The sequence below is a fragment of the Mirounga angustirostris genome, unplaced genomic scaffold (assembly GCF_029215605.1).
Source record: "Mirounga angustirostris isolate CCGP_5_RB_7025 unplaced genomic scaffold, mMirAng1.0.hap1 SCAF_6, whole genome shotgun sequence".
Lineage (NCBI taxonomy): Eukaryota > Metazoa > Chordata > Mammalia > Carnivora > Phocidae > Mirounga > Mirounga angustirostris.
In genome coordinates, this window is record NW_026991714.1 from 29183286 (window position 1) to 29204955 (window position 21670).

The 21670-nt window shown below is 37.5% G+C and overlaps 1 protein-coding gene across 3 annotated transcripts in view; it reads right to left on the reverse strand.

Annotated features, from left to right (window-relative positions):
• CAMSAP2 (calmodulin regulated spectrin associated protein family member 2) overlaps positions 1–21670 on the reverse strand; it is a 109196-nt gene that overhangs the window by 77237 nt on the left and 10289 nt on the right. For all 3 annotated transcript variants that reach the window (XM_064594030.1, XM_045877071.3, XM_045877073.3), the window contains exon 2: positions 10383–10642. In XM_064594030.1, coding sequence (XP_064450100.1) covers positions 10383–10642 — 260 coding nt within the window. The remainder of the gene's footprint in view (positions 1–10382; positions 10643–21670) is intronic.

A 21670-nucleotide genomic window follows, 5' to 3' on the forward strand; every position in this document is an offset into this window, starting at 1 on the left:
AGACTGGGGATATAGATGGTTACAGACAACTATGACCACCCACTGCTCTACAGCAATGGACTGTAATTGCGCAAATAGAAAAATCTACATTTCTGTATCAAACCTGCCAAAACATCTCAATCTTTGTGCTCTAATTATATATGTGTGTATATATAATTATATAGCAATAATTATGTATCATACATAAATACAAACCACCTTCTACTGTACCATCTACTGAAGTTTAGTAACCTATAATGAACAGTCTTCTTTTTGTGTTGTTTTAAAAGATGAAAAGCCCCAGTTAATATATGTTTAATTCATCGTCAATAAACAACAAAAATTATTACCATCAGGTCTGTAATATCAGACAACTTCTTAAGTATCTTAGCTTTTGCTACTTCGAGTTATGAAGGTAAGATCACAAACAAAAAGAATATAAAACTTTCATTATTCCAAAGTGAATTATCAAAACATTAACTAGAAAAGATATATGCACTCCCATGTTCATTACAGCATTAATATTGTACATATTACAATAACCAAGATATGGAAACAACCTAAGTGTCCATCAATGGATAAAGAAAGTGTGAAATGTGAAAACACACACACACATACACACAGAATATTATTCAACCATAAAAAAAGAATGAAATCTTGGGGTGCCTGGGTGGCTCAGTCGTTAAGTGTCTGCCTTCGGCTCAGGTCATGATCCCGGGGTCCTGGGATCGAGCCCCGCATCGGGCTCCCTGCTCTGCGGGAAGCCTGCTTCTCCCTCTCCCACTCCCCCTGCTTGTGTTCCCTCTCTCGCTGTGTCTCTCTCTGTCAAAAAAAAAAAAATTAAAAAAAAAAAAGAATGAAATCTTGCCAAGTGTGATAACATGGATGGACTTTGAGGGCATACGCTAAGTGAAATCACTCAGTCGGAGAAGGACAAAAATCATACAATCTTACACATATGTGACACCTAAAAAACAACAATAACAAAAAAACAAGCTCACCGATATAGATAACAGATTGGTTGTTGCCAGAGGTGGAGGGTGGGGAATAGGCAAAATGGGTGAAGGGGGTCAAAAAGTACAAACTTACATGACTTAAATAAGTCATGGGGATGTAATGTGCAGCATGGTGACTATAGTTAATAGTACTCCACTACATATTTAAAAGTTCTAAGAGAATAAATCTTAAAAGCCCTCATGACAAGAAAATTTTGTAAATATATATGGTGACGTGTGTTAACTAGACTTACTGTGGTTATTTCATAATACATACAAATATCAAATCATTATGCTATACAACTGAAACTAATGTAATGTTATGTATCAATTATACCTCATTAAAAAAAATTTGAAACAATAAATTATCTATTTTACAAAGTTTGAAGCAACTTTTTCCATCATCGTTGGATGCTAATTCTGAAAAGCTAAATTAAAAAAAAAGAAGGAATTGCACGTGAAACTGTAGTGTATCCTACATTTCAAATCAAATAAAATGATTAAAATTTTTTGAATTGGGAAATAAGACAGATATCAAAGTGTAATTTCAGGAAAATTAATTGACAGCAGTATACCACAGAAATTAGATAAAATAAATCTTAAAGAGGCAAGTCCACATATAAACTCTATTCCCACAGTTCTTTTCATTAAAACAGATAGAAGGTATTAGTAATTGAATATTAAAATACATTTTTAAGAAAAACATGGGTGTGTACCTAGTTTTCAATACCAACACTGTCATTTACTGCTCTTCTCTAGAAAATAAAGCAATTTAACTAAATTGGTTTTTAATGTGGGCTTATAACCCATTCATGGGTCATTCATGAAGTCAATTCAGTTAGTCATAACTAATATTTTTTCCAACTAAAACAATAAAAATCAAGTTAAAAGCACAAATACTTTTATTTCTGTATGTATAACTAAGTAAACCACGTGTGGTAAATACATTTGCAGTAAAATGTACTTCTGTGAGTCACAGTCAAAAGAATTTCAGAACTCCAGACCAAATGATTGCCAGGGTCTTTCAGCTCTAAAACTTTATAGCTAAAATGGGTCCTGGATTGGGGGGGAAAAAAAGATGGACGGCTTTTTCTTTATTTAATGTTTGGCTACAGTTCTTTTAATAGCAAGCAACAGAATATAAATGTTGAATTAACTATGCTAATTTAAACAAAAATTGGGGCTTATCAGGATGGGAGGGCACAGCATGTATGGAAGAGCTGGACCACTAAGCTCAGGAGAGCCAGAAGCTGAGCAGTCCAGGCACCTCAGCAGAAGGAGTTCACAGACCTTCCGCCTAGGGCTCCGCCTTGGTAAGATGGGGTGGCTCCAACGACCTACTATCAATGTGCTGTGATTCTCTCTCCATTTGGGTTTTCAGATTCTCAGTAAACAATCCAATCAGCCCACCATACATCAGGTGTCTCAACCCTTAGATAAATCAGCAGTGGCCAGAAGCAGAGTAAGATGCACACACATGGTCCCTGGGGAAATAAGAAACTGCCCATCTCAATTTGTCTAAAATATCTGATCGGGCGCCTGGGTGGCTCAGTCGGTTAAGCGACTGCCTTCGGCTCAGGTCATGATCCTGGAGTCCCAGGATCGAGTCCCGGGATCGAGTCCCGGGGTCGAGTCCCGCGTCGGGCTCCCTGCTCGGCAGGGGGTCTGCTTCTCCCTCTCCCGCTCCCTCTTGTGCTCTCTCTCTCTCTCTCAAATAAATAAATAAAATCTTAAAATAAAATAAAATAAAATATCTGATCTTTGTGGCCGGAAATTAACACTTCATTTACTGAGCCCTTATTGTACAAGACATAACACTTGGCTCAATATGATAAATATATACAATGAATATGCACACTAAAACATTAAGTTGTACCCCTTAAATATATGCAATTTTTGTCAATAAAGCTAGAAAAAAAGAAAAATAAAATGTCAGATAAAGAAGAACCTAGATTTTATGTAAGAACAAAACTTAATATAACATACACTGAACATTATAATAAATATATTTTTCACTTCACATGTGTTCTTAAAAACTTAGTTATTGTCCTATTTTTTTAAGCCAGGATTTTTTTTTAAACCAGAGAAACTGTGAAAATGAAACCTAAAATATTTTTTAAATTAAAACAATATTTTGCAAAGTAAACTGTAACTTTATATGTCAGCGGTCACTAAATGATATGCATCCCTTACCTAAGAAAAGAGTACCTGCTATGGTCTGGATGTCATGTTTCCCCAGAATTCGTATGTTAGAATTCTAATGCCCAAGGCAATGGTATCAGGAGACAGGGCCTCTGGCAGATGATTAGGTCATGAGGGCCATGCCCTCATGAATGGGATTAATGCCCTTATAAAAGAGGCTCCAGAGAAATCCCTGCCCTTTCCACCATGTGAGGACACAATGAGAAATTTGTAGTCTACAACCCAGAAGGAGGCCTTTACCAGAACCCAACCACGCTGATCCTTGATCTTGGACTTTCTAGTTTCCAAAACTGTGAAAAACAAGTTCATTTATAAATTACTCAAGCTGTGGTATTTTGTTACAGCAGCCTGAACAGACTAAGACAGTGACCAAAACAATTCCCTTTTCTCCCTACTATTCCTATTCTTGGGATTCCCTTTCATTGCTGCACACTCTCTGTGTGACATCCTACTTCATGCTAACATTCTCTGTGGGTCTCCCCAGAATCAATGCAGATTATAATCCACAAGGACAGGAATTAATACATATCTTTTAGGTGTACAGAGGCACCAAACTTGGTCTTACTCTTACACTGAGTTTTGAAGGAATTTACCAGGGAGGCAAAGATGGGCATGTTATAAGATAGTGTATATAAAAGTATAACAGGATGTTAAAAGGGAGTGTGAAAGCATCATGAATTGCTTAGGGAAAAACAAGGAGTTTGGCTGTAGCTTTGAAATCACGTACGTGTTAGGGAACAATGAGAAATGAGACCAGAGAGTTAGATGTGGACAGGGCATGAACGACCTTTTATGTCATGCCAAGTGTGTACTTTATCCTGAAATGATAGGGAGCACTTAGTATATAGGATTTTAAACCAGAGAGGATACCATCAGATTTCTTTACAGAAAGTCACTCTGGTGGTATTGTGAAAGAGATAGCACTTAGGAGGCTGTTAAAATAGTCGGGGACCTGAAGCAGAAGCCTTTGAGATGCAGAAGAGAGTTTGATTGGGAGAAGCATTTTTGAGGTAGAATTGAGGTGATTTTTCACTCATCAGAGCTGGGAAATGAAGAGAAGCTAGAATAGGATCAAACTGTATCAAACTTAAAAAACTTCTGGGGGGGAAGGGGGGGTGCCTGCTAGGCATTATTATACAACGGTGACCAGAAATTAATATCTCAACTACTATTGCAATATTTACATTTATATAATTCTCTTCCTCTAACATGCAATTTTTAATCTTCTTAAGTAGGGGGAAAAATTTTTAAGCTTCTACATGAGTAAATTACACTGAGTTCCAACAGATGATGGCACCATGGAAATCCGAAAGAATAGCTGCCAAACAAGACCAATATGTTGGAGAAGGGCAGGAAGGAAGACAAAGAAAAAAGGAACAGCACAATGTTCCTGGGATCAGCTTCTCTGTCCTCAACACCTTTCATTCATCCAGCAAAAATAATGGTTAACAAGGGAATTACCTTGCACATTCTTAACATCAAGAAACTCATATCCACCCAGACAGGCTCTGTCATAACTGCCTCATCATCTATTAACAGTCAAACAAGTTGAAGACTACAGTTATTCCCTAGTACACGAAATTAACATAACCTTCAAGACAGGAACTATGGGTAAATTACTTTGAGAAGAAGCATAGACAAATTACCAAGATTTCAAACCACCAAGCAGATTTCCTGGTAGCATACCATTTCACTTCCCTCTACCACTCCACTTCCCACTTTCCTATTACCTACTCCTGTTATCCTATTCCAATTACCTTCCTATCACTCAGGCAAAGACAAAAAAAAAAAAAAATACAATGTAGTGGCTAAGAACATGGGATTTTTTTTTTTAATTTTGTTCTTAAGTAATCTCTACACCCAACATGGGGCTCAAACTTACAACCCTGAGATCAAGAGTCACATGCGCGGGGCTCCTGGGTGGCTCAGTCAGTTAAGAAGCCGACTCTTGGTTTCAGCTCAGGTCACGATCTCACGATTGTGGGATCGAGCCCTGTGTCAGGCTCTGTGTTCAGTAAAGAGTCTGCTTTGGATTCTCTCTCTCCCTCTCTCTCCTGCTCTCTCTTTCTCAAATAAATAAAATCTTTAAAAAAACCAAAAAAACAAACAAAAAAGTCACACTCTCTACCAACTGAGCCAGCCAGATACCCCAAGAACATGGGATTTATAGTTAAAGCAGAGATAGTCTGAATCCTGCCTTCACTAGTTACTATGATTGCTCTGTGACCTTACTTCGGTTCTCAAAGCCTCAGTTCCTCGTCAGTAGAACAGAGACAATATATTTTCCTGTTAGGGTTGTCCTAAGAATTAAATTATGTGAGATACAATATATAAAGTGTAATCACACTGCCTGGCACAGTAAACTAAATAAAAACAGCCACCAGAGAGTCTGAGAAGTGAACAAGTATACAGACAGATGTAAGCAAATCAGAAAGATCTGAGAATTAATAAACTATTATATTTTACACTAAGCTGACAGTATAAGAGCTCACAAAGTGTTTCAGTGTTTTGCAATGTTTTGTTTACTATAGGCAGGAAAAGAACAAATCAACAAAGCAGCACCACCATTACCACCACCACCAACAAAAACCAAAGAAAATAACATGAAAACTTATTCCATGATCTTGTAACCCACAAAAAAGTTTAAAAATCCTTAACTTTAGCTCATAGCCTCTTCATGATCTAACCCCAACCTATTTTTTAGCCTCATCTCACTTCTATGCCTCCATGTAGTCAATACTGTCACTTGTTCAAACTTGAGTCAAACAAACTTTCACAGTTCAAACTTGAGTCAAACAACTCCTTCAGCCTGGTTACCATTCTCACCTCATCCCTTTTCCTATCCACTGAAACCCCATTAGTCATTTTATCCCATTCTGTCCCTCCCTGGTCCTCCCTAGAAGAAATCATCACATACACCTCTCCATTCCCTGTTGCTTAAACTTCAGCACCTACTTCATGCGGTCTGATTACTGTTTTTCTGCAGGCTTCTTCCTCACTAGATCCTAAGCTCAATGTCATTCAAGGGGAGGCATTAATGGTCAGCTGAATGCAGACCATGAAATGTGATAAAATGAAGTAACACTTCTTTACATATAGGAATATCCTTCTTGAGAGTAAAAAAATACTTCCATCATCTTTCTATGTTTTAACCACAGCTTCACTGGCCTTCCATTATAACAAAGCAGTTTACTGGCCAGTAGCACAAATGTACAACTCCTTAGCTTATATTTTCTGAATATCCAAAAACACCCATAAAGCAATACTGACACTTCATGAGAGAACATTTTATGCCTTACTTATCAAATGACCTAACAACCCACTTTAATTTCCATTAAACAAACAGGATATTCAATCTTTTTTTGGTAGTCATTAAAAGAAAGCACATCAAAATAAATATTTTGTTTATATAATAATGATCGTCCCAAAACAAGATTTGATTTAAAAATGTTACTTTGTAATCATATGAAAATCAATCTCATTATTTCATACCCCACATACTATATACATACACACACATATATATACACATTTACTTAAATAATTGACTTTTACAAATATCAACTCTCATTTCCCATATATGCAAACATGGGTGGAAAGCTGATTCACAACCAAGAGTTTAATTCGTAACCAGACTGCAGTTTAGACAGATAAGTAAAGATGACTTCACATATTTAAGTGCATAAATTTGCTTCAGATAACAGCACTGTAAATTAGAAAGTAACAATTCTAGCTCTTTCAGATTCTAATTTTAGTTTTGCTAGTGTATAACACTTCTACCTTAGGCAAATCACTTAACCTCTCTAAGCATCACATATGTAAAATGACTCTGGATCAGATCAAATTTCCCATACATTTTTTTTTTTAAGATTTTATTTATTTATTTGACAAAGAGAGACATGGCGAGAGAGGAAACACAACCAGGGGGAGTGGGAGAGGGAGAAGCAGGCTTCTGGCGGAGCAGGGAGCCCGATGCAGGGCTCGATCCCAGAACCCTAGGATCATGATCATGACCTGAGCTGAAGGCAGACGCTTAACGACTAAGCCACCCAGGCGCTCCTCCCATACACTCTTGATCATAAAATTCACCCAGAACACCTGTTTAAAAATACATATCCAAACCCCTCTTCTAAAGGTACTAATGTCACAGTTAGGACAAGAGGACTGGGAATCTATTCAAAGTTCCCAAGTATTCATGTTCCCCAGGTTCCTCATCACTGGAAAGTTTTATACATACTGGTTTCTGATTTCTAAAGTTCTTTCTGGCCATAAAATTCTACGAATTTAAGATTTTAGGACACTGATCAAATCCCCCAGCCTAACCTGGTGATACTGAATGTAATAAACATGCAAATTCATTTTGCTAAGGAAAAAAGTTCGAAATCTTCTCTGTACGTTTAAGCTATCTTTTTCAGTATCTGACTCTATTTGCTACAAGTCCCTTAATTTTTACATCATCCTAGATACCAGTATTATTTTCACAAATAATTTGATAGATAATGTGATTTGGGCTACAGCACACTTTCAGTTGAAAGATGTTCCCCTGTGATTTTAATGTATACAACTCTTCCTCTGGTAACTATTCAGTCATACACTTAATGCTGATTCAAGCGCACATTAAGTTTAGTTCTCAGAACAGTATGCATTTTAGCACTGTAACTGTATATTGTTTGCATTTGTCTTTTACTCACATATTACATTTGTAATATTCAATAGGCAGATCACAACTACAATCTCTTCTCACAATCCTACAGATGATTATGTGCTTAATGAACTTTAATACATTGTAATTATTAATTGGCTTTAAAGACAGCATCTAAAATATTTTCCCATTGATATAAATACAGAAGAAAATTTTGTTTTTGTTTTGTTTTTTTTTTAAGATTTTATTTATTTGACAGAGAGAGACACAGCGAGAGAGGGAACACAAGCGGGGGGAGTGGGACAGGGAGAAGCAGACCTCCCACCAAGCAGGGAGCCTGATGCAGGGCTCGATCCCAGAACCCCGGGAACACGACCTGAGCCGAAGGCAGACGCTTAACAACTGAGCCACCCAGGCGCCTCCAGAAGAAAACGTTTTAAAGGCTATACTCTCAAAATCTGTCTGTAAAAGCACTGTGATAAAAAAGCATATGTTCTCCAACATGTGTTCTCATTTAAAAAAAAAAAAGGCATTCCTCCCAAGCCCCACCCACCCCCAAATTAATAAAATCTGCTTAGTCGAACCTGCCTTATACTTATGTTGATACTTTTGTTACCACCACGTGGCTTTTCCAAAAGGTTGTAAGGCAGCATACAGAAATAAAGATCCCAAAAGTACTAAGATAATTTAGAGATGAAAGCACTGGAAGTCAATATATTCAGTGCAACTAAACACACTATTTTTCATTTTACTTCCCAAAAAGCAAGACAAGAAAAGTGAAACTTATTACTCTTATTATTCTAAAACCAAAGTTTCTTAAGGAACAAAGTTTTTAACAGTACTCAGAAATTTTCTCACATAGCTTTTAGAAAATTGTAATATAATATTACCATATCACCAATCAAAATTTCACAGCAATTGAGAAGCCTTAAATCAAACTGTGACAAAAGCTGAAAGCATAAACTTAAAACACAGGTCAATAAATGTGACACTGCAAAGGGTCAAGATGATGTAGTCAAACATGAAGTGTTCTAAAAACCCACAGAAAGAGGTCAGAACCAGACAAAGAGCAATTCTGTATCACTTAAATCATGGCCTTTAAATACCTTTTCCTACAATCAAATATAAATGTGTTCACAGCTATCACCAGGATCAAATACAGTGTGAAAGAAACCTGATAGTAATGTAACTAGCAGTCTTCCAAAACCCTCATTTTTTAATTAATTCTGTAAGTATCTTCATATTTTATCTTTATGTGCACCAAACTACACTAGGAAAATAATCCAGAAAATGTTAGGTTTGTTTCTTTCTTCTTAAAGAGGACCTGAAATAGATAATAATAGGTTACCTAACAGATCTAACTGTATCTGAAAGAGCAGCTACTAAGCAAACACAGATTCACAAAGTCACTGATGTGTTTTATAACCATCTACTTGGCCTTGAAATAATGGAAGTAGAAATAATCATAGCAGGAGCATCCAATCGGTGCAATGATTCTAGAGAGGATGAATGTGAGATACTGCTAGGACACCTAAGTAGAATTCTGCTCACTCCTGGCACTGGCAAACTGTTCACATATATGATATGTAACCAAAGCAGACATACAAAAATCAGAGGGTAACCATAAGGTGAATTTAAAGCATCAATGAAAGCTGAAAATCTCATATCTGATAATAAACATTCTTAGTTATCCTTAATAATTCTACCATAAATCTATAAATTCATTAAATTTTTCTTGAGACATTATTCTCTATTTCTCCTAACAAAATAGTTGTGTGTTTTTTTTAAAGAAGGAAAATAGGCAGAAAGTAGATCATCTCACTTAGTACTAGATTTGGTAAACTAATTTTTGCCTTCAACTTCATAATTTCATGTATTTCTGAATATAGTCTTCTACATGTATTTCTCCCCTTCTACAACTAGTTTCATGTAAGAACATGATTTAATCAAATGTGCAAATCTGTTTTTCCTTCTAATACCATTCTTGATGACGCTCAGCATTTTGTGAACTTAAGCTAAAGTAGTACACCAGACTGAAGTACCTAAACTCTGGATTTGTCTCCAGAGACCATCATGACAAAGCTCCTGCATGCTTGTCACAGGCCAGCTTAGAGCCCTTCATTCACAAGAATGAATTAATAGTTATTAAATAAACTAAAACATATATGCAGAAATTTACCAAGAGGTCATTCAAACATGTAAATGAACACTTAAAAATCTCATCTCCTTCCTAAGGAGAATAAAACCAAGGATACATTTTCTATCTCTTCTAGATAGTCTCTGTGATGGAAAAAATAAGTTTTTAAATTAAATAAAAATCACTTTAAAGTAGCGAGAAAGAATGTAAATAGTTTCTCCTGGGTATTAGAATGGCTCCAAACATTCCAAAATAGTATATTAAAATCTTCCTTCATGTGGAAACAAGGTTTATAAGAAAATGACAGTCTTTAAACTCTAGGCAGAGATGACAATCCAATTTCAAAGCATATTTCCCTCCATTTTATAATATAATTCACAAAGGCCTGCACTTCAAACAAAGTAATTTTGGGTAAATAAAGACTCACCATCTGTATGGGTTTCTTGTGGAGATCTCGTTCGGTTACCAGTTTTTCTTGGTCAGTGACATAAAGACCTTTCTGTGCTAAAGCCTGGATTACAGCATCATGGCCCAAAAGGGGTTTCGCAGCATCACTCTTGAGAATGAGACTCCCAGCACGACAGTATAGTTCAGCCGATAGAAGCAAATTAACAACTGGTGGTTTGATGTGTTCCTGATCATACTGATCAGTGTAAAATGGTTCTCGAAGATCCTCTGGCACATTTTCTATAAAGATTAAGGGGAAAAAACTCTTAGAATATGTTTATAAAAGAAACACAATTTATTTAATAATTATTATGTCACAGAAGATACCTTTTAAAAATAACAATAACCCTTTAGCTAAAAAGATAATTTATTAGATCTTGGCAGATAATCTGGAATAAAGGAGATAGAAATTTATTTTATAGAAGATACTGTTCCAAGTATATTCGAAAAAGGGACTACAAAGCAACCAAAGAGAAAAGTTTTCTAAGTCCAGCGACTCTCTTGGGAAAGTATTCCCACATGTATACTCAAATCCACAGAATGTGCTAAAAGATTCCTAAAAACTAATTTCAGTGAATCCCTTCACATTCAAGCAGTCAACCAGGAATTGCACTGTAACAGATACTGCAGGGGAATGCTAGCCCTTGCCAACTGACGGCATAAAATCACTTGCCCAAAGTTGTACAGCTAAGCACTTGCAAAACAGAAACTGCCTAACTTATTCTGTCCCTCTGTCTCAGGGTCTCCAGTCTCTCGCCCTTCTTGCTAAGCCTGCTGAAGCTATTTAGGAGCAGTTACAGCTATGGTTTAGGGGAGAACTACTCTTAAAAATCCCTAACCTAGTAAATCACTGTTACCTCCACCTTACCACTCACCATCCTACCCCAAGAAGCCCTCCTGGACACCCAACTGATGCATTAAATGGAGACACAGAAAGGAGAGTTTACAAATGGGACATAAGAAAGAAACCAAATTCTTCTGAGTTTCTTTTCTGCTAGCCATTTCCCTTGAAGAATGTCAAGCCCCACTCTCCCACTGTCTACTTCTAAATCAACCTTAGGAGCTGCTTCTGTATCTGATGGCAGCCAGATTACCAAAAAAGCACAACAAACAAAACACTTCTCACTGTTTTACAAGTTTTCTTGTCTTTTCTACCTTGTATCTCTTCCTCTTCCTCCCCACTCCTCACCTGGGCTCTGTGCTCTAATCAGAGCCAAGATAAGAATGGGGTTTGTCTTCCAAAATGAAAGGAGGCATCTAAGTCACAAGTTAACATGGAGCTACAATCACAGAACCTGAGAGCTCTGGAGTGACACCTAGCCAGTCCTTTGCCTGCCTTCTCTTTGAAAAGTGAGGTTTCAAAGCCAGACATCCCCAATCACTGATTTTAGGAGGCTTCTGAATAGGCAGCTTTAATATAAGCTCAAAATAAGCCACATTACTAATCAAAGTGAGCATTTTTAAAATGTATTCACAAAATATTAATATACTCCTTAGCAATTTTCACCCTAAAGTTTTTGAAGAGTTTTTATTATTTAGAAAAATATTTTCATCACGGGAGCCTGGTTGGCTCAGTGAGTTAAGTGTCCGACTCTTGGTTTCGGCTCAGGTCATGATCTCATGGGTCATGAGATTGAGCCCCATGCTCAGCAGGAGTCTACTCGAAGATTCTCTCCCTCTGCCCCTCCTCCCACACACGTGCATACACATGCCCTCTCTCTCTCTCTCTAAAATAAATAAATAAATCTTTAAAAAATATTTTTTCGGGGCACCTGGGTGGCTCAGTTGGTTAAGCGACTGCCTTCAGCTCAGGTCATGATCCTGGAGTCCCGGGATTGAGTCCCACATCGGGCTCCCTGCTCAGCAAGGAATCTGCTTCTCTCTCTGACCCTCCCCCCTCTCATGTGCTCTCTCTTTCTCATTCTCTCTCAAATAAATAAAATCTTTAAAAAAAAAAAATTAAAAAATATTTTTTCATCAAACAATATTATAGTAATGATTGCATGTTCATTTTATATACCATCATGGTTCTGGAGAAATTCAAGGTATTAGAAATAATCCCTACCTTCAAGGAGCCAATAATCTACAAAAAGCCTAGACAGACAAATAAAGTTAAGCAATTCAGAAACAATGAATGATTAGGCACCAAATGAAAGAAATTAAGTGCTAAATGAACAATTAAAGTGCTTAAAGGTCAAAGCAAGAAGCATCATAGTGGGCTGAGATGACTTCATCTTTAAGAAAAAGTATAGAAAGAATAGACAGAATTTATTTAGCCAAGAAAAAAAGAGTATCTAAACAGAAGGGGAGAGCCAGGGAGAGAAAGAGAGAGGAAAAGAAGATGTGAAGAGACACCAAACTGAACAATTTGGGTGGAGAAAAGGGTTCCTGTAGGATAAGAGTGAGCAGTAAAGCTGGAATGGGAGGCTAGGGATAAGACAAAAGTAGTTTCTCTTTTAAGCATGAAGACTATACAATAACTAAAAAGGAATTGCTTACTGTTTAAAAGAAGAGTGACACACTAAGAACGATGTTTGCGGGGGCACTTGGGTGGCTCAGTTGGTTAAGCACCTGACTTCGGCTCAGGTCATGACCTCATGGTCCTGGGATGGAGCCCCACATTGGGTTCCTCGCTCAGTGGGAAGTCTGTCCCTCTGCTCCTACCCCTGCTCGTACACTCACTCTCTCACTCTCTCTCAAATAAATAAATAAATAAATAAAATCTTAAAAAAAAAAAAGAATGATGTTTGGGGACAATTAATCTGGTCTTCAATACTGAGAGTGGTAAAAATCAGACATAGATTATAAAGATAAGGAAATGAAATTGGAAAACAGTAGTGAAAACCAAGAAGTAAAAGACATAAAGGACTACTTAATACAAACTCGAAAGGACACAGGAATAAAGCTAAGAGAGGGGGTAAAGATGGCAAAGACCATTAGGCCTGGGTTACCTGAGAAGCACTAATTCTGGAAGCAAAATCATAAACTCAGTTTTAGACATGCTGATTTGAAATGATAGCAAAAATATCCAAAAAGAAGGTGGGGATACAGGACTCTGGAAAGAGGTCAAGAGTAGATATATCAATTTGGGATTCTGATGACATCTAAAAATATCATCCCCATTTAATAATTGAAAACACTTTTCTTCCTTCATAGCTACCTTAACCAGTAGTGAGCCAGCCTTAAACTTAACAATTGCCTCAGCATGATATATAAGCACAGGCATAAATTACAGAATACAGTGCTGGCAAATTAAATTTAGTATCATAGGAACTATATAGAAGTTATTTAGTAGAACTCTAAAAGAAAAATTACTTGATTTTAAGATAATTATTGTAAAATGTAGGCCTAATGGATATTTCCTGTAACAATAAAAAAATGACTAATATAGGTGACTTGGTATCTGAACATAAGCTATGCAAAGCAAAGTGACTGCTAATTATCAGGATTACAAACTTCTCTACCATACCTGTCATCCACCTAACATTCTTTTACTGCTTTTATATCCATTCTCACACTGATCTTTGTAACAACTTGGTGAAAGTGTTAGACAATCAGACAAAATACAAATATATATTAGGAATATACTAATACTTACTAAGGACCTTTATGTGTCAAGACACTGTCCTAAACGTGCCTTCTGTCGTTCAATATTAACAATTCTCTTGTCCCCATTTTAAAGATAAGGAACCTAAGAAAGGTTATCTTGCCAAGGGCACATATTTGATAAATGCAGAGTCCTAGCTCCAAACCATCTAGCTAAATAGCTTAAGAAGTAACAATGGTTTGCCAAGATCACTAGCCTAGAAGGTGGAAGACATGCAGCTGAGGGGCTATTTCCATTTTATTATGGCATACCCACAAATCTAAGTTATGAAAGTGCAAGTCTTAAAAAGATCCTAATGCAAGGAAAGGGAAAGGATCCATAACAAGCCAAAGAATGTTTCACAAATATGACAGAAAAAAAAAAAAAAGCCTAAAACGGATTTTTCCCACCCCCTAAAAGAATGCAAAACTACACACTGAGTATTATAAAATAAGTCACTTTCAAAAACAAGTCTTCAAGCACTAAACATGCTTAAAAGACTTCATTTTGCCAACTATCCAAAACTATTTTAAGTTTGAAATTGTATCACATTGTGAAACAAATGAACTGAAACAGCATTTTAAGAAAACAGACAAAATCAAAGATAAGAGGTTTCACCCTTTCCCTCACCTCCAGAACACAAAAGTTAAGAAATTAATGCATAAGGAATGGATGAGTGAAACACCACTCCTAGAACTGCAAAGGATAAGAGACAAGTTTTTCTGGTGTACCAGGACTTAAGCAGAACCTATCTTAATCATGTTATTATAAATCCTGACTAGATCTAAGTTTTGAAATTAACAATCACCTGAAATGCTTGAAGTACAAGTAAAGGGAGTAGACAGTGAATTGCTCAAGGCAACTTTCTATAAAGATGGGTTAGTTACTAGTTGCATACATATACGAGCAAATGATACAGATTTCTTTAAAACAATGAAGGGTGGAGAGGCAAGAGGGGAATGCATTTCAGAAATATCACCACGCTCAGTCATGGGAACACTGCCTTATTTTCCACATCTGAAAAATTATCTCTAAAACAATTACTGAGAGAGAACTAGTTAAGTTTCAAAACTTAACCGCTAATTATCAGGATTACAAACTTCTCTACCATACCCGTCATCCAACTGAAATAAGACACAGACCTTGAACTTGAAATTAACCAAGACATGAAAATGGTCAACAGGAAAAAAAAAATAGTACCAGTATCAGAGAAAGTTATAATGAGTCATTTTTTACCTATGAAAATGGAAAATTTTTTTAAAACCCACTGTTGACAAAGATATACCCCTACACATGACCAAAGGGCAAGGACCATGTCGGTCTTATTCACCAGGATATAAATCCTCAGCTCCTAACTTAATGCCTAGTACATGGTAAGCACTCAATACATATCTGATAAATGAATGAAAATGTTATTTTTAAAAAAATATTAGTCATTAGCCTTGTCCTAAAAGGACTCTAATATTTCAAACCTCCCCTGAACTCCCAGATTCTGTGCTAGTCATCATAATTTACTCATTGTACCTGTCTTTAAAAACTTTAGAATTATCTCCCTAGGTCACTCTTTACTTCTGCAAAGAAGGAGTGGTGGGGGGGTGGGAAGGATGGGGTGGCTGGGTGATAGACATTGGGGAAGGTATGTGCTATGGTGAGCGCGTGAATTGTGTAAGACTGATGAATCAAAGATCTGTATCTCTGAAACAAATAATACATTATATGTTAAAAAAAGAAGATAGTAGGAAGGGAAAAATTAAGGGGGGGGGAATAGAAGGGGGAGACGAACCATGAGAGACTATGGACTCTTGAGAAACAAACTGAGGGTTCTAGAGGGGAGGGGGTGGGGGGATGGGTTAGCCTGGTGATGGGTATTAAAGAGGGCACGTACTGAATGGAACACTGGGTGTTACATGCAAACAATGAATCATGGAACAGTACATCAAAAACTAATGATGTAATGTATGGTGATTAACAAAATAAAATTAAAAAAAAAAAAAAGACAGTGGGTTTAAAAAAAAAAAGAAGCAAACCTTCAAAACCAAACCTCTTTTCAGTTAACCTACATTCACTGCCATCAGGAGGCAGCATGATATAGTGGGCAAAATTGGGGCTTTTTGAAAGTAATGGGCTTTGGATTTAAAAAGATGAGCCTGAATTTTACCAGTTACTTGCTACGGGATTTTTAGTGCAGTAATTAATTTCTCTGAGTTCAAGTTTCTCCTTATTCTGCAGATGTGCCTCAGCCTCCTCCTCCTCCTCCTCATCCTCCCCATCTCCCCTCCCCCAATGGCCCACTATGCTCCAGACATCCAAGTCTTATTGCTGCTACAGCATGCCCACTTTGTGCCTTTTGGCCTGTGCACTAGGTCTTCCTTTTGCTTCCTCCCTCGTTCCTCCCTCTAACCTTCACGTGGATAGCTCATTCCATTCAGATTTCAGCCAAATGTCACCTCTTCAGATATACCTTCCCTGACCATCCATCAGTCATCCTATTTTAATCCTCTATATAACAGTTATTACTATCCTATAATATATACGTTTATTTCTGCCTCTTCCCACTACAATGTAACCTCAAGGAGAGCAGGATACTTCTTTGTCCTGTGTCGCTAGCACCTAGAACAGTGCCTGGAACACAGCAGGCACTCAAATGTTTACTGAAACAACATAAAGTACCTAAAACATAGAGCTTTGCCTTCAAATGAGATGCCAATTAAAAGTGAACTCCCTCTACCCTTCCACTTACCAAATGATGTGTTAAGTGCTGTTCAGCATTCCTGAGTTTAAATTACCTCTTCCACTCCTCCCACTCCCCTGTGAGACTAAAAGCACCTCTTCTGAGTCCCAGATCCTTATAAGCCAGCTAGTCTACTCAACTCTTCACTTGGATTTCACAAAGAAACGCCAAATTCAAAATGGGTGCCAAGTTTCTCACTGACAAGGGGAGTTACAAATATAGGAAGGGACTAGAAATGAACTAGAAAGATTAGAACGAACTCTGTGGTGTTGGACTAAAATGCAAAGTGTCAGTATGAACACGTGGTGCTCTATATCTGTCTATATACAAAGAAAGAAATAGATGAACTTTATGTTATATATGCATATGTGTGTTTCCTAGCTCTGTCTGCAAACCCCCAGTAGTAATAAGCCTAGCATCTATATCTTGGTTTCTCACTAAAAGGAAAGAAAAGGTGATTTCCAGTGCTGGAGAAGACAAAGTACAAGATGAGCTAAGAATGTATTTGTATGTATTTGGGGGGGGGGGGTTGTGTACGTGTGCCAAAAAGAAAATGTCAGCATATGATGGGGCCATGTCAGAAAGACATAGGATCCAGAAAAAAGGAGATCCCACTGGCTAAATCTGGGACAATATGAACATCAAAATACATAATGATGATAAAGGATTATAACCCATTGAATAAAACAAGAATCAATGAGTCCATCCTGATATAATGAAAAAATAAGCAAAAGAGAAAGAAGAAAAACCTCTTTCTTGTTGGAGAACACAATTAATAAATGGAACAGTAATAATCAATAGTAATAACTGATTAAGCAAGAATCATTATTGTATGCTAAAATAGTGGATACAAGCTTGATAAACAGGATATTTCAATTTATCTCCCCATAAATTATTAATTAAAAATGGAATAATAATAATTTTATGGTGCAGAAACATGGCAGATACCACTTTAACCAAGTGATCAAAGTTAACATCACCAATACCAAAACAAACATTAGGTGTTTCTTGATACGATTTACTGAGAATATAGCATCTCTTCTGTGGTAGTTCTGCCAGACTTGCATAACTTTAATCATGAAGACACTTTAGACAAATCCACATTGACATTCTATAAAATAACTGGTCTATTGTATTTATAAAACAAAAATTTTAATAAAAGGAAAAATCAACACTGCGGGCTCATACCTTATGGGGTACTGAGAAGAGGAATTTCCTACTTCTTTCCTCTCCCTCTGCCCCACCCACCTCCCTAGCATCATTATATATTAGGGAGGATGTCAAGTTGTTCAATCTTAGGAAGAACAGAGAGTAAGGAAATTCCCTCTGGCTAAACAGCTCTCCTCTGGGGCTGCCTAGATGCCAACTGGTTTGTCTCTGGGTGCCTCCCAGGCACTCTTGCCCACGTCCCCTGTGCAATGCAGGGATGGAGATGTATAAGGGAGCAACAGGGTATATCTGTTGGTGGAAAGACAGGTGGCAACGGCAGCAGTGATGAGAGGCGGTGCAAGGGTAGGTCAGCCAAGGAAGGGAAGAAAGAGAAGGGAAAAGAACAAGAAAAAAAAAAAGCCAAAGAAGATAGCAGGAGGAGCAGTAGGTTGGGAAATGGTCTCCAGTGTCTGGATCTCCATCAGTCCTTGTCTGGGAGCAGGTAGGTCTCTGTGCACTTTGTTTTTCTTCGTAGTGCCTGGTTATTCTTGTTGGGACACTGCCAGCACCCGCACCCATGCCAGGATCTTAGCATCATCCCAGTCATTCAGACCAAAGGCAGAAGGGACAGTGGCTATGTAAGGGCCCATACTCCAGAGCAGGGTGTAAGAACACAAGAGGGGAGGCAGCCCAGTCAGCCCCTGAAGAGAACTGGCCACTTGTAACACAGGGTGAAGGAAGTTTAGCAAGAGCTAAGACAATGCCCAGGGAAGGAGCCAGAGGCCCAGCTCAGCATGCAGCTCAGGATGCTCAATCTTTAATAAAAGTGTCAATATCATGAAAGACAAAGACAGACCAAAGAACTATTCCAGGTTAAAGGAGACTAAAGAGACAAGTCAATTAACTGCAATGCATTGATCTTGAATCTTGGAATGGAAAAAAAAAAAAAATAGCAATAATGACATTAAAACAATTGGCAAATTTGAATTTGGACTGTGGATCAGATAATAATATATCAAAGTTAAGTTTCCTGATTTTTATAATTTTACTGAAATTATATATAAGAAACTGATCCTTCATTTTTGGAGATAGACTGAAATATTTCGGGGTGGGAAACACAATGTCTCTCATGCATTCTCAAACAGTTCAGAAAATATTATGTATGTATGTTATGTATGTATGTATACACACATGTTTATGTGGGAGGATGGGAAAGAGAAAATGATAAATGGGAAAAATGTTAACAATTGATAAATATGGCTAAAGGATACTTGGGAATTCTTTGTAGTATTCTTACATGTTTGAAATTATACTGAAAAAGTTATGAAACCTAAAAATGCCCCAAATCAGTCTTTTCCCCCCAAACCTGATCATCTTCCAGCATTCCCCATGTCGATGAATGACACCACCATCTATCTAGTTGCACAAGCCAGAAACCTAGGAGTCATCATCAATGCCTCCCTCTCCCTCAAACCCCAGATAAAATCCATCCCCTTCTCACAGTCTCAACTCACATCTCCAGGCTATCGGTGCTTCTCATGTGAATCACTTCATTAACTCCTAATCGTCTTCACACATCCATTCCTGTCCCTATTTCAAGCCATTCTCTACTACAGTCAGAATTTGCTTACTTCCCATAAGCAAATTTGATCATGTCACACACCACCATGAAACCCTAGGGTTTTTAATGACTTTCAGCACCTTTAAGGATTAAAATCCTCAGGGCGCCTGGGTTAAGCATCTGCCTTTGGCTCAGGTCATGATCCCAGGGTCCTGGGATGGAGCTCCGTATCAGGCTCCGTGCTCAGCGTCTGCTTCTCCCTCTGCCCCTCCCCCTGCTTGTACTCTCTAATAAATAAATAATATCTTCAAAAACAAAAGAATTAAAATCCTCCCTCTGACCTTAGAAGGAAGAAATGATCCTGTCCCTACCCACCACCTTGTATTAGACACCCCTGCTAGTCACATTCAGTTCCTAACAATCACACACCCTTCCAATACAGAACCTTTGCCTTTGTACATTCTGGTCACTATTCAGAATGTTCTTTCTCCCCATTCTTTACCCTTTCAGTTTCTTGGGGGCCAGTGATCCACTCAGTTTGGTGCAATTCCCCTCCCCAATGAGGAGAACAACATAGCATTTGTTCTTCCTGCCCTGTACCTCAGTGTAATGTACTTTTACTTTCTAGTCTATTCAATTATAAAAGAGTAAGTCTGTGGTTTGTAAAATATAGGTGAAAGTGTAGATAAGTACTATTAAGCAAGAAGTTTGTTAAACGCAGAATTCAAAGAATGTGTTAAATAAAGGTAAGTGGTTAGTAATGTGTATGTTAAACAAAAAAGGGATGAAAAAAACCCAAAGGATACCTAATATTCATGAGGTACCTAGGCACTTAATATTCATGATGTATTCATGAAATATATATAAGGTTCTAAATATTCACAATATATTAAATATGCATGAGACTAAACAAACAAGAGGTAATGTACACTAAATATACATGAATACTTAAAACCTGTTGAGTCCTTAATTTGGTCACCCACTGGTGACACCCATTCTGGCCTATCTGTCCTCTGACCAAGTAACATAAAACCCATGGCTATTCATCAGGCTTACTGGTAAGCTACTGCTGTGGCAGGCATGCTTATTCCCTGTGTCTCTCTGATAGAGCAAGTGTGTATCACTGGCCTACGTGTCACTATGGGGCTCCTTGTTCAAACTTCAACTCTGGTCCTTGTGACCACACCATCATCATTACGGAAGGCTAATGCAGCAAGCAGAAAGAGATGGACATATAAACACTGTACGTTGCAGGATTCAGGAAGCATGGTTCTCCCTACTTGTACTCTCTTAAATGTGTTAACTTACTTCATCTCTTTCTCCTTGCTTCTCACTGTAAATTGATTTAACAAACCATAGGATTTAAGCACTTTAATTTGGTCTGTGAGCCCTTCTTTTCTGTGACCTCTTGAGTTTGCCTGGTAGTATACTTGGAGGCTACCATTCATTAAGGTAATTTCCCACATAAGACAACCATATACTTAACAAAGAGAAGTTTCCTTTTAAAGGAGCTTTCCAGCTAATAAATGAAATCATGATAGTAAGAGAGATAACTAGACACTAGTAGGGCCTCCTGGTAGAAATACGCACCACCTGTGAAGTATGCCAAAAAATAAATAAATAAACTTGAATCTATATAATTCTCTAGATCTAACTGCCAATTTATAAGAAACATGTTAAACAATACCACAGAGATCCAGACTGCAGGAAATTTTAAAGGACAAATACTCAGGTTCCTCCAGTAAATAAATGCAAGCAAAACAAAATGAAATGGAGGAGGAGACTATATATTAAAAAAAAAAACTTAGGGGCACCTGGGTGGCTCAGTCGTTAAGCGTCTGCTTTCGGCTCAGGTCATGATCCCAGGGTCCTGGGATCGAGTCCCACATTGGGCTCCCTGCTCTGCGGGAAACCTGCTTCTCCCTCTCCCACTCCCCCTGCTTTGTTCCTGCTCTCGCTGTCTCTCTCTCTGTCAAATAAATAAATAAAATCTTTAAAAAAAAAAAAAAAACTTAGACATATCAACCAATTACAAAATATGACCCTTATTTGGATACTGACTGGAACAAATGAACTGCAAAACAAAAAAATAAATAAAAACAAAGATTTATGAGACAATCAGAGAAATCCTAATACTGATGATACAGAGTGCTCATGACAGTCTGTGATGATGGCAAGTACCATGGTTATGTTTAAAAAAAAAGAGTTCCTGACTTTTGGAGATATATACTAATATATTTA